The sequence below is a fragment of the Loxodonta africana genome, chromosome X, assembly GCF_030014295.1.
Source record: "Loxodonta africana isolate mLoxAfr1 chromosome X, mLoxAfr1.hap2, whole genome shotgun sequence".
In the NCBI taxonomy this organism is placed as follows: Eukaryota; Metazoa; Chordata; class Mammalia; order Proboscidea; family Elephantidae; genus Loxodonta; species Loxodonta africana.
Genome location: NC_087369.1, coordinates 36609083 through 36621761, shown reverse-complemented (window position 1 = coordinate 36621761; position 12679 = coordinate 36609083). Strand labels below are relative to the sequence as shown.

General features: G+C 35.2%; 1 protein-coding gene across 1 annotated transcript in view; it reads left to right on the top strand.

Moving 5' to 3' along the window:
- DMD (dystrophin) overlaps positions 1-12679 on the top strand; it is a 1889362-nt gene that overhangs the window by 292136 nt on the left and 1584547 nt on the right. The window contains exon 11 of the mRNA XM_010599731.3: positions 1547-1726. Coding sequence (XP_010598033.2) covers positions 1547-1726 — 180 coding nt within the window. The remainder of the gene's footprint in view (positions 1-1546; positions 1727-12679) is intronic.

Genomic DNA, 12679 nt, shown 5'->3' with positions numbered 1-12679 from the left:
TTAATTGAAGGAGACACCAGAACATTCTACAATTCAGAGCTATCGATGCAGGTGACATGCCAAAGTGACATGTTAAAATAGCTACATAAAGTGTCCTTTTCAAGAGAGTGCAGTATTTCTTTGTCGATGATGCTTCAGTTCACGAGCCATGGACGTATCTGTTTCGTGAGAATTTCTTTGTTGTATGTAACTATTACATACTGGAAAGACAAGTGTCACAGTTTAGATTATGTTCATTATACATGCGACTGCCCAAAAGAGGACACTGTAAAGGGGCTGTAAGACAATTTTCTCTTTTTTCCCACCTCTTGTTCTTTGTATACAAGTTAACTCAGGGACTAGCATGTGGGACCTGGAAATTGAATTTCCCAAAGTGCAGAGTGACTTTAATGGATAAAGTGAAAGGATAAGCTGGCTTGATGTGCTGATTTCAAACAAGCTGCTTTATTTATTCATTCCCCATCAACTAAAGTGTATGTGTACCCTCCACAACTTACTAGAATTTTGGAATGATGTAAAAATTACTTCATAAAATACATAGGTTTTTAGGAAATATGCAACCTGATTTCCAAGGATTTGCACTGTACTCAATAACTTAGTTCTATTACTTAATGGGCGCAAAAATTAGCTTTAGAAGATAATTACTCAAATAGTCAAATGTTAATTGAATAACGAATGCTATAAAAACTTAATCAGTAAACCACATAACAGGGTTTTTATCTTCGAACACTGAACAGAATGTTTTAATTGTGGAAATAAATAATATTGTAGTTCTATCTGAATAATTCCCGAATTTCAAAATGGCAAAGCCCTTTAGCCATTCTCATCTTCTCAAGGCATCTCCTCTTTAGAATTCCTGGCCCGTGGAAGTCAGTCTTCCCTTGCATTTTCTTAAGAATGAAAAAGAAATTCACCACCATCCATGAGCCTTGCATTCTACTTTTGAACGCCTCTAAATGTTAAAAAAAGTAACTTCAATATGTTGATCTATGTTTTGACTTTTGAAGCCATACTACATTTTCATTTGTCAATCTTTGAAATACTTAAAGGTGGTACTTAAGTATCTTTACTTGATACAGACATAGCTATATATAGGAGTCCCTGGATAGTACAAACGGTTAATGTGCTCAATTGCAAACTGAAAGGTTGAAGGATGGAGTCCACCCAGAGGCACCTCGGAAGAAAGACCCGGTGATCTGCTTCTGAAAAATCAGCCATTGAAAGTCCTATGGAGCACAGTTCTACTCTGACACACATGGAGTCACCATGAGTTGGAATCTACTCAATGGAAACTGGTTTCACTGAATGGATTATATATATATCAGTCTAGGTCTTTATTCTACATCTGATATTTTCTGTTTTCAAGGTTCATGGGAAGGTTATTAGAATTGTAATTTTCTACTTATAGTTTTATGTACTTTTGATCCTTTGCAGACGTGATTGCTGCCTTTTCTGTACAAATGAGAGAACACATGCAAAAACCAATTGAGCTGTGCTTTATGAAATGTAACCTAGACTTATGCTGTGATCTTCCTTGTTTTAATAGGTTTTAAAAGCAGATCTAGAAAAGAAAAAGCAAACCATGGACAAACTCTCCTCACTCAACCAAGATCTTCTTTCAACACTGAAAAATAAGTCAGTGGCCCAAAAAATGGAAGCATGGCTGGAAAATTTTGCACAGCGTTGGGATAATTTAATCCAAAAACTTGAGAAGAGTTCAGCACAGGTGAGTGTAACGATAATAATCCTGTGTTAGTCATTGCCCAGTATTTAGTTGAGTAAAAACATGGTTCCTTTGCCTGTCCTGAAATTGGAGAATGTGAGAGAAGTAGAAGAATGAGTCCTAACTGATTACTGCCCTAGAGTTTAATCTCTTCCATTTCAATGGTGATGGGAAGCTGAGTGACTTAGAGCAGTTAGACAAAATACTAGGGGGCTGTGTTACCACAGTCTGCCCCTAAATCATAGATTTCATAGATTTCTAAAAACACCAAGACCGTTATTCAACTACCTTATTTTACATAAGAAAAAGCTGAAACTCAGGAGGAAAAGTAATTTGTCTAATGAAAGTTAGCAGAAGGAATGGTGCTATGGCCCAAGTCCTTTGATTTCAATGGAGGCCTCATTCCGTTAGAGCAAGTGAGGATCTAATCATTAGGTTTTCTGCCAAAGACCACCGATTACATAAAATCTCTGATGTGGATTAGATACGCTAACACATAAGGATTGTAGATTAGGAAAATATCTAAATTACATTTGTAGTTTCATATTCAGATTTTATTTTAAGAATTAAAGGATACATTTTGAAAGTGTTATGCTTAGTGAGATAAGTCGGTCACAAAAGGATAAATCTTGCATGATTCTGCTTTTATGTAATATCTCAAGTAGGCAAGTGCGTAGACGGGAAAGTTTGTTAATGGTTACCAGGGACAGGTAGAAGTGAGGTGGAAAGGATAAATCAATGCTAAGTGGGCACCAAGTTTCTTCAAAATCCAAATTCATGTTTAAAATTTGAAAGAGTAGAAATTACAATAATTCTCCATATCATCATTCAGCAATATAAGGTCAAAACTTCAGTTGTTTTTCACTGATGTACTATTAGTGGTTAATTGATCTAATAGTGATTGTATTCCTAGATCATGATTCTACTTATTTTATGTCGTTGGCCATAGCTGCCTTGCAATAGCACTGGCATCCTATCAATAAATAAATGAGGCATTAGAAAATGTGATACTTTTTGATCCTACAGTGATATTACTTCAGTATGTACCTATTGGCTCCATAAATTTTTGCTGCCATAAAAGCGTCAGTTACCATGTTTAAGAAGGTTTGGCATTATTTGATAAAGAAAGTTGTTTTGAAATGCATTCCTTTTAAGCTCATGTTTTTGGTCACTTGCATAACAGAGACTCTCAAATTTGGATCAAAATGCAGATTCCTAGACCCTGTGCTCAGAAAAATCTCATCTGGTAGGCCAGGAGAGGGACCCAGGCATCAGAATTTTTACTAAGCCTTTGATATAGTCTGCAGACTATATTTAAGGAAGCACTGAATTACAAAGAAATTGACATTAGTGCCACTCCCCACATCTGCCTTTCCACAATGCTGCCTGAAATGGGGATGGTGTCCTAGGAATGTGGTATTTAAAATGCTCATTTCTTGGAAATGAAATGACTTTTTGCAGATGATTTTCCATCATATCAAAATGTTTCTGATTTGATTATTCTAGTTGACAAAAAGCATTCAAAGTCTTATTTTTAATAGCCTAAAAGTTAAGGGCCCCACCTAGGGCAACTTACTTCACCTCTGATTTTTCTATTTGTTTTTATCTGTAATAAAAAAATACTGGCTTTCGTTTGTATAGTCCTTTACAAAATGATGTTTAAGCATGTAACTGCTCTACTTGCTTGCTGGGATGTGCTGAGGATAAAATAAAGCCATAGACATGAAAACATTTTGAGGAAAAAAAAAAGATGCTCTTGATATGTAAGGCATGCTGTTTAGTGAGTCTGGAGGGCTTAACATGGTTCACTTTGACTTCTTTTTATTTTCCAACAGTTATACTCTCCTATACCAGACCCGCAGCAGATAAATGGACTTACATTAGGCAAGTTGCTTCCCAGAATAGCAACCTTCAGTCTTTCCTAAGTTCCTGTCTCAATTTTCCCTCATTGACTTTTCCCAAAAATGTACCATCATAGCCCCAAACCAAATCTTTACCAGTGTTTCATGGGTTTCAAGGAAGATAAAAATGGAGCTACCCAGGGAAAGCAGAACTAAGATGAAATAGACAGTGAACAAAAAGATAGTGTTTTATCACTAAAAAGCAATTGATTTTCTTTCTTGAATATCAAATGGAGATTGATTAAAATTACATAAGAAGAAGTCCAAGAATGTCGAGGATAAGGTTGTGACTTTGAAGACCAAAGTTTATTTGTGGACAAATTTTCCCAGCATATTTGTGGGGGAGGGGGAGGGTGGAAATCAGTGTTAATTTAATTACTACTCACCCAATACACTTGATTTTTAAAAAACCCTTTTTAAATAGTTGGAAGAAAGAATGAAGAAAGTTTTGGTAATGGTTAAAATTCTTTATTGTGACTGAGATGACAAGGCGGCTGATTGTGTTCATATAAAGAACGCTGTGTGCCTGCGAGCTTGGGTGCTATTCAGGTCAGAGCTTCAAGGGTTTTTCACCTCATGAAGCTGTTGCATGGCAAGAGGTCAAACCATGGGGGGAGAAAAAAGCAGGTGTGTGGGCTGCTCTCTTGCATTTCAAAGTCTGCTTTGGCTTGACTACTACTTGGACACAGGTGAGGATGGCTAATCTGATGAGATGATAGCCTGAGAAAATAGAAATAGTTTCTGTTTCAAAATGTTAGAAGGAATAATAATCTTTGCTATGGGGATGTTTACAATGAGAAAAGAGGGTACTTGAATTATCTCCTAGACTGACTTCTTTAAAAATGTAAATAACCCTATGTCTTCATTAAAAATATATATATATATAAACAAAAAACCCAGTGCCGTCGAGTCGATTCCGACTCACATCGACCCTATAGGACAGAGTAGAACTGCCCCATAGGGTTTCCAAGGGGCGCTTGGTGGATTCGAACTGCCAGCCCTCTGGTTAGCAGCCGTAGCACTTAACCACTACACCACCAGGGTTTCCATATATATGCTGGTTGAAATTTACATAGGTAACTTTTTCTAAATGCCATGAGTCTGCTGAGCATACTTTTTATCTTGATTATAATGAGGAAATGTGGTGTTAAAAATTCATTAGAGTTAATACTTGAAAATTAAATATAATTTAAGTGACCTCTTTCCCCTGCTTACCCTGAAATCACATACACAGCAGGAAAGGCACTATTCATATGCTTTATAATTCTCATGGTAATTTATATTAAAATGGGGTATCAGGTGCTTAGATGTAAGAATATATTTATATAGGTAAGTCCAAAATTATTGTAGTTTTATCATTTTTTTTAAATGTAGAAATTGTCTTCTTTGTCAGGAATAAGGAAAAAACCTATTCTGTTATTATATAGATTCAAAGATCCCATGCCAGTTTCATGTACATTTTGCTGTATTGCTAATGATGGTGTTTGCAATGTTCCCAACTATGAACCCAAATGATTTACTCCTTAAAAGTAATATACTCAGAACTCTCCTTTCCTTGAATATGCCAGTTCACACTTACAACATATATGTCTGTGTCTATATTCATACATGTCCGATAAAGTGACCATTATACATCTATAATAGATTTATCTAGACTATATCTATTCTACATTGTTTATGTCCTGCTGGGAGTTTTCAAACTCTTGAAAGTCACACGAGTTACGTAAACCTTGGTCATAGATGACAAGGCAGTGTTTTTCATTATACCTGAAATGCAGATAGAGAGATGTGAAGTATTAAGATGAACATTTCTTTGCTTTTCTTTTCTAAGTTCATTGTCATTCTTTACCAGTCCTATTTCTTTACTTTTCAAAAAATATTTTACATGCCTGTTCTGACTGTATCCATTCTCAAAGTATTATCTTGCAGACCAGTTGCTGCATGTGATATACTTACACTCGGTTGGCATCTCTTTTTTGCCAATGATTTTAATTATAAAATAAAAATAGTCTAAGGCCTTTCAGTTGTTTTTCCTTTTCATTGGTTCCTGAAAGCTCTCCAAGCCTAATAAGCCTACTGCCAATGGAGAAGAGAAAAAAAAAAAAAGGTTTTATAAAGCCTGGAATTAAAAAAAAAAAAATCCCTTCCTTATTTCAAGTTTCCATAGTATTTAAATTCATTGACTAGCTACCTTGAATTTTAGAGGATCTTTTGGTTAATTGCACAGGTTAAAGGTTTTATTAGAAAATTTTGAAGTTACAGCTCAAGTAACCTTGGAAATTGTATCCTTTTGCTACCTCCAGCTAAAATACATGTTTGTGAATAGGCCATGTATATGTCTAAATGCATCATCTGCAACTACATACAATGTGAGCAAGGCACCTAACAGCAACAGAGCCGAGTTCATAATTGGAATATTTCTTTATACAATAAAAAATTGAACTTGGAAGATCTTTATAGTGTCTTCCCAGTGCTAAATGTCTACAGTATGTTTCTCTTTGCTTGCAAATATATATAAAACTCTGGAGTAGTTAGTGAAAAGATTCCAAGCTTCTCTGCTACAACTTAACCTCAGAGACAGCTGTAAGATGATGATGAAAAGAAAGTCTTCTTTTTCAAAGGAGTCTGACTTCTGTGGTGATTATATTTCACTCATCACGAGTATATAATTAAAATACTTAAAGATGTAATACACAGCATCTATATGATACATATATTCTGTACTGACAATAAGTGAAGTCACAAATAAAGACAAATGCAAGTTCTTTCCCTACATGGATAATTGATCATCTTTAAACCTAATTAAAGAATGGGTGTCTCATTACATCATGTCAGAGGGTGGATAAAGGAAGGTTAGATGGATCAGAAAAAAATAAAGCTCATTGCCTTTTGAATTTTTGCAGGCACAGTTAATTCACAGCATTGTTCAACTTCGATGTTTAATATTCATCGTAAGATATCATGTATCCCTTCTTTCTGACTCAATTTGTACGAAAGGGATCTTGAAGGGAGGGGCATAATACATAAAAGTGAAATGCCAGTTTAACAGACTAAGCCTCCTTAATTATCAGAGAATATTTTATTTCAAAGAGGAGAATGACTTCTTTTATGATGCCTTCTGAGTAGCCGACTCTAATTGTGCTCACGATTCCAATGTCGGTACTTGTTCAAAGAGTTATATTGCCTTATTATCAGTGTCAAAACAGGGCAGCAATTAATACTAAAGTTTAGTTACCAAGCTACTCTCATGAGCTTTAACAGTCTTTGTATGCTAAACTTAGGGCAGTTCCTCCGTACTCTTTCATGACATAAAGCATTTTATAAGCTTGTGATTACTAACCCAGTTTCCTATGTGAGCAACTGACATTTACCCCTAGGTTTGTCACAACATTTAGCATATAAATATTGCTTACCAAAAAATCAAACCAAACCCACTGCTGCCAAATCAATTCAGACTCACAGCGACCCTATAGGACAAAGTAGAACTGCCCCATAGGGTTTCCAAGGAGCGCCTGGTGGATTTGAACTGCTGGCCTTTTGATCAGCAGCTGAGCTCTTAACCACTGTGCTCCCAGGGTTCCAAATATTGCTTAGAGATGTAAATTCTTCACTAGTAGACTTTATGCTTTATGCAACCGTGCCCTTGGAGGAAGTTTTAAGACTGGCTACCTATTATCAGCTAATGCTGTTACAATGATTGTGTAGCATATTTTAAAATGTAGAAGCATAACCCCTCGAAACCCGTTTAAAAATTAATGATTAATCTAAGGTTATTTATGTACAACAACACAATGCCAAGCTGCGACTAACCATTAACCTAATTATGTTTGTTTTTAAATCAGGTGTATTTCATTTTATTAATTTTGCACAGATTTAATTAGAGTTTATTGAGGGTTAATGACATTTACATTTAAGTAGTCTTTCTTTTTTTCTCTATAAAGATTATGTCATATGTTGTCATGTATTTTTAATTTTCTTCTGACTTTATATATGTATATGTGTGCATATGAACACACAGTTATACACCAAAGGAATATTACCATTCATAAATATCAAGAAATTCAGGAGCAAGTGATTTTAATATAGCTACTTAGAATTGGCTAAAGGACAACTGAGACTTAGATTTATATCTTTGCTGTGCCACTTACAAGTTGTATCAGCCTGAGCAATTTACCTCTCACCTATAAAATGGGAATAATGTTAGTACATACTTATTAGGGCCTTTGTGAGGTAATAACAGCTCCCCCTTATTAAGTCTTTACTATATAGCAGCTACTGTGCTAATTGTTTTAAATAAGATAATGAATGCGAAGCACTTAGCAGAATGACTGGAGCATGCGAAGAGATCCATAACTGGAAGCTATTATTACAAGTATTAGTATTTTAGTAATAAAAAAAAGATGGTAAAATAAATTAGGTAACTAATTCTTCATAACTGGAATCTCTCTTAGCAAGTGTCTTCAAATGTTCAAATGGTAGGAGATCTTAAAATAGGAAGAAATAGAATTATTTGACCCCAATATCACAGAGAACTTAAAAAGCAAAATTATTTAAATAGTTAAATGGAAAATTAAAAGATGCAATTAAGAATATAGACCGAGAAATAAAAGACAAATAACAGCAGCAACTAAGTGAATTTAAAATGTATGAACAGATGGTAAATGCAACTAGTTGCCCTGGGAACTTTCTGGGTTTTTTTTTTTTTTCCTTTTCATTGTGCATTTGTTATAATGGATGAAGATGGTTACAAAGAACCTCATTGCTTGAGATTAGTTTGTTTTTTCCAGGGCTACCAAAATCACATAATCTGAGTGCCAGAACATGCACACCCTAGAACTATCAGAGACCAGGAAAATGTTCTTCAGATTTTTCTCACCATGAGAAAATGTAAATTTTCAAAATTAAGATAGGCAACCTTACATATGGAGTCCCTGGGTGGTGCAAAAAGTTAAAGGGCTGGGCTGCTAACCAAAAAGTTGAAGGTTCGAGTCCACAGAGAGATGCCTCAGAAAAAAGGTCTGGCAATCTTCTGAAAAAAATCAGTCATTGGATACCCTACGGAGCACACACAGTTCTACTCTGACACACGTGGGGTTGCCATGAGTAAGAATTGACTTCATGGTAACTTTGTGTGTGTGTGTGTGTGTGTGTGTGTGTGTATTCACACAGTTTATTGACAGAGTATTCTCATTAAAAGGGAAGTAGGGAAGTGGAGGAAGTTGAATAGGGTAAGGGAAGGAAATGAACAAGGATGTCATCTCTGGTGGAGTGTAGCTTCAGCCTAATCCCACAGGGAGCTCTAGAGTAAAAATTACACCCCAAATTAGCCCTACCTTGGGGCAAGAGACCTTCCTCCAGAGCCAACAGAGAAAAGAAAGCTTTCCCCTGAAGCTGGCACTCTGAATTTGGACTTCTAGCCTACTAGACTGAAAGAGAATTAATTTCTTTGTTAAAGTCAACTGCTTGTGGTATTTCTGTTATAGCACCACTAGATGACTAAGACACAAGGCCTCTTGGTCTAAAATTATTAAGAATTTCATGACAGTGACATCAGAGCATTAAACCAAGTGCAGGACCCTCCTGAGCATAGGCCCTCTGTGACTGCGCAAGTGGCAAACCCATGAAACCAATCTTGCTTGCAACACGCTGTGTGGGGTGTGTTAGCATTCCCGTCTTACTTATGAAGAAAAGAAACCAAACCGAGATAGCAACCATCCTGCCTCAAATATCACAGCATGTAAACTGTAGACTGGTGTTTGAGAACTGTGGAGCCTGGTTCAAAGGTCGGTACTTTTAATCATTGTAAGAGGAACCAGCTCCCCAACAACTCATTCTCAACTGTCTTTTTTTTTTCTTCTTTCTTTCCATTTTTAGTTAACTGACAGAGCAAGCTAGTGATATTTATATTTATGTTGTTGTTGTTGTGTGCCATTGAGTCAATTTCAACTCATAGCGACCCTATGTAACAGAGTAGAACTCTCTTATAGGGCTTCCTAGGCTGTAATCTTTATGGGAGCAGATCATCAGAACTTTTTTTAGGTGGAGCAGCTGGTGCGTTTGAACTGTCAGCCTTTAGGTTAGTAACGTGGTGTTTAACTGTTGTACCACCAGGGCTACTTCACACACACACACACCCCCAAACACACACAGACATATATGTACATGTGTATTTAATGAAGATATTTGAAATTCATTTATAATATACTCAATCAAAAGGAAAAAGATGATGGCATAAGGGTTTAGTTAGGTAGTCTCAAGGTTAGTTTAGTTCAACCTGTATTCTATTCTAATTTTGACCCTGCCCCTATTCAACATTATAGAGAAGGTATTAAGCCATTCTTATCAGATTTGCAATTGTTCTAACTCTAAGTCATTTGAAAGACAGAATCATAATTCAAAAGGTCTTGATATATTGGGATGATAGATTTAAAACAACAATTTGGAAAAAAAATGCTTTGAACATTTTCTGTTTCCAAAAGTAGCACTTTGCATAATTGTTTTTTTAGTTAAATTTATTTGTTCCTGTTTATTTTCAATTTTTAGAAATTGCTTTGCATCTTTCTTTTCTTTTTTTACTGTCTTTGAGAATATACACAGAAGAACATACACCAATTCGAGTCTTTCTATATGTGCAATTAGTGACGTTGATTATATTCTTCAAGTTGTGCAACCACTCTTACCCTCCTTCTCTCACTTGTTCCTTGTCTATTAACATAAATTCACTGCCCCCTAAGTTTCCTATTAATCTTTTGAATTGCTATTGTCAATTTGACCCCCTGCAGAAAATGTTTTATTGTACAAATTTGGCACATAGGAAAAAATATATACAGTGCACAAGAGAAATGATCGTACTTTTTCTGCTGAAAAATAAATACCAATAATGTTGATATCTTATATTTTTTACTCAGTAATATAATGTAAACATTTCCAGTGGTTTACAAATTTAGACATTTACAGTATGAGTCGGAATCGACTTGATGGCAGTGAGTTTAGTTTTTTTTATCATATGCACATTCCGTAATTTATTCAACCAGTTGACCAGTAACTTTAGTTGGTTTTCAGTATTTTATTGTTATAAATGACCCTGTGAACAGGGATAAACGTTATACCCGGACTTCAACATCAAAATAAATTTAATTGGTAAGCTGCTTTTTTATTTGGACACCTGGTTTTGCAGAAGTTCAAATGAAACTTTCTTGATTACTATATGTTCAGTGGATGTAATTATTTTGGAATATTAATCATTAGACTTGTAACAATCCAGCTTATTTAAAAAATTTATTTTCCAAACAGAACAAAACAAATGAACACCTGACTTCACAGAGCCAGTGATCTGGCTGGGGGCAAGATTATTTCTACTGGTTTTTGTTTAACTTGCCAAGAGCTGTAGAAGGGTCGTATAATCATATGTTTTATGTAACACTCACCTTATCTTACCTTTTTTCTGTGTGGTTGTCATGTTCCCTACGAAACTGTAATATCACTAAAATTGGAGTTTTCATTTTACTTATTTCTGAATGCCCTGTAGTGAATATAGAGTCAATAAATTTTGGAATTTAACTGAAACTTGGTGATTCAGCTGCTGAACATCGGAAGCAATTTTAGATTCCTTTAATTGAAATATAGTGTCCAAAGCCAGGAAACCTTGGTTTTGGGCACTGGTCTGATGAATCTAGTTACCTTATCACAAACAACTGGCGTTGTAGAGCTTGGAAACGAGATTTATCAGGGTCATGTTTCTCATGCTTCAAACCTTTAACACTGTCAAGTAGATGAGATACTTGGCTTCCTTGGTGACAGTTCAAGGTTCAAAACAAATTTGAACTGAAGGAAGTCATAATAAAGCAGGCTTTCACTAGGTGTAAAGATCTTTGCCAAGGGGACAATTTGATGTCATACTAAGGGAGAAGTTGTCTGCCTCTGGGAGTAGTAAATTGTGTAGTTAGTAGGAGGTTATGATAAATAACTTCCATAATCCCTCTCCTGTCTATATTTTTAATGATTCTAACACACAATTAAACATTTACAGTCAACAACTGAAAGCCATGGGGAAATTTAGTACATGACCAATTATTTTTAATCCTGATTATATACAGTAGGTTTTGAAAGCAATTATTTATTATATATAACAAATATACCCCATATTTACAGGGTTAGTGCACAGTTGTTTTCTTATTTCCCTGATCCCAAAGGAAATGAAGTAGCATTTTCAATTATGATGTAGTAGTGATTATAACAATTAGCTGTCCATGTGTTAGTATTGCTTTATTTAAACTGATTGTTTTTCTGTTTTTAGGTTTGTTATATTCTTAAATGCCATTGCATAGTATATCTTGCAGTCATTTTCCTTTAGTCTATCCTCCTGTGGCATATCTATCTAATTTCATAACTGGTATTAATGAAAACACGTTATTAAAATTACAGACAGTTTCACAGCCAAATATTCAGAAGCGCAAGTGTTCCATACAATCAAATAGAACTGTGACAAACGGCTTTGTATTTTCATGAATCTCTGCGTGTAGGTGCCTACACATATAAAATCAGGTATTTTCATAATCTTAACAATATTCTCCTCTAGTTAGATCATATACACTGAAGTTTATTCATGGTTTTTAAAAATGAAAAAATTACATGCTTTAGGAATCCTATGGAAAACAATGTTTTTACTTTTTTTCTATTTGAGTAAAGGTAAACTTAAATTGATCATGTAATGGCCATTTTGTGCTGGGTGCAATTAGGTTTGATGTTCTGTTTTGAATATTTTTAAAAGCTACATTGCTTTCTGCTTTCATTTTGGCATAACATGTGAATGGGCTATGTAGTTCAATTTGTCTGAAACTCTATGACTGATTCTGAGTAAGTTAGAGAAGACGAAACCTGTGCTTGGCAGATGTAGGAAACTTAGACTACAGAAATGTGAGTTTCTCAGGCCTTGACACTTACGAGGAACTGTTCTGAACAAAGTACTAAAACAAAAACAGAATAGATAAGAAAAAAAAAAACCTTGCCTTTCAGTTAATTCCTACTCGTAGCTCTTTTAAAATGTCTGTGTCAA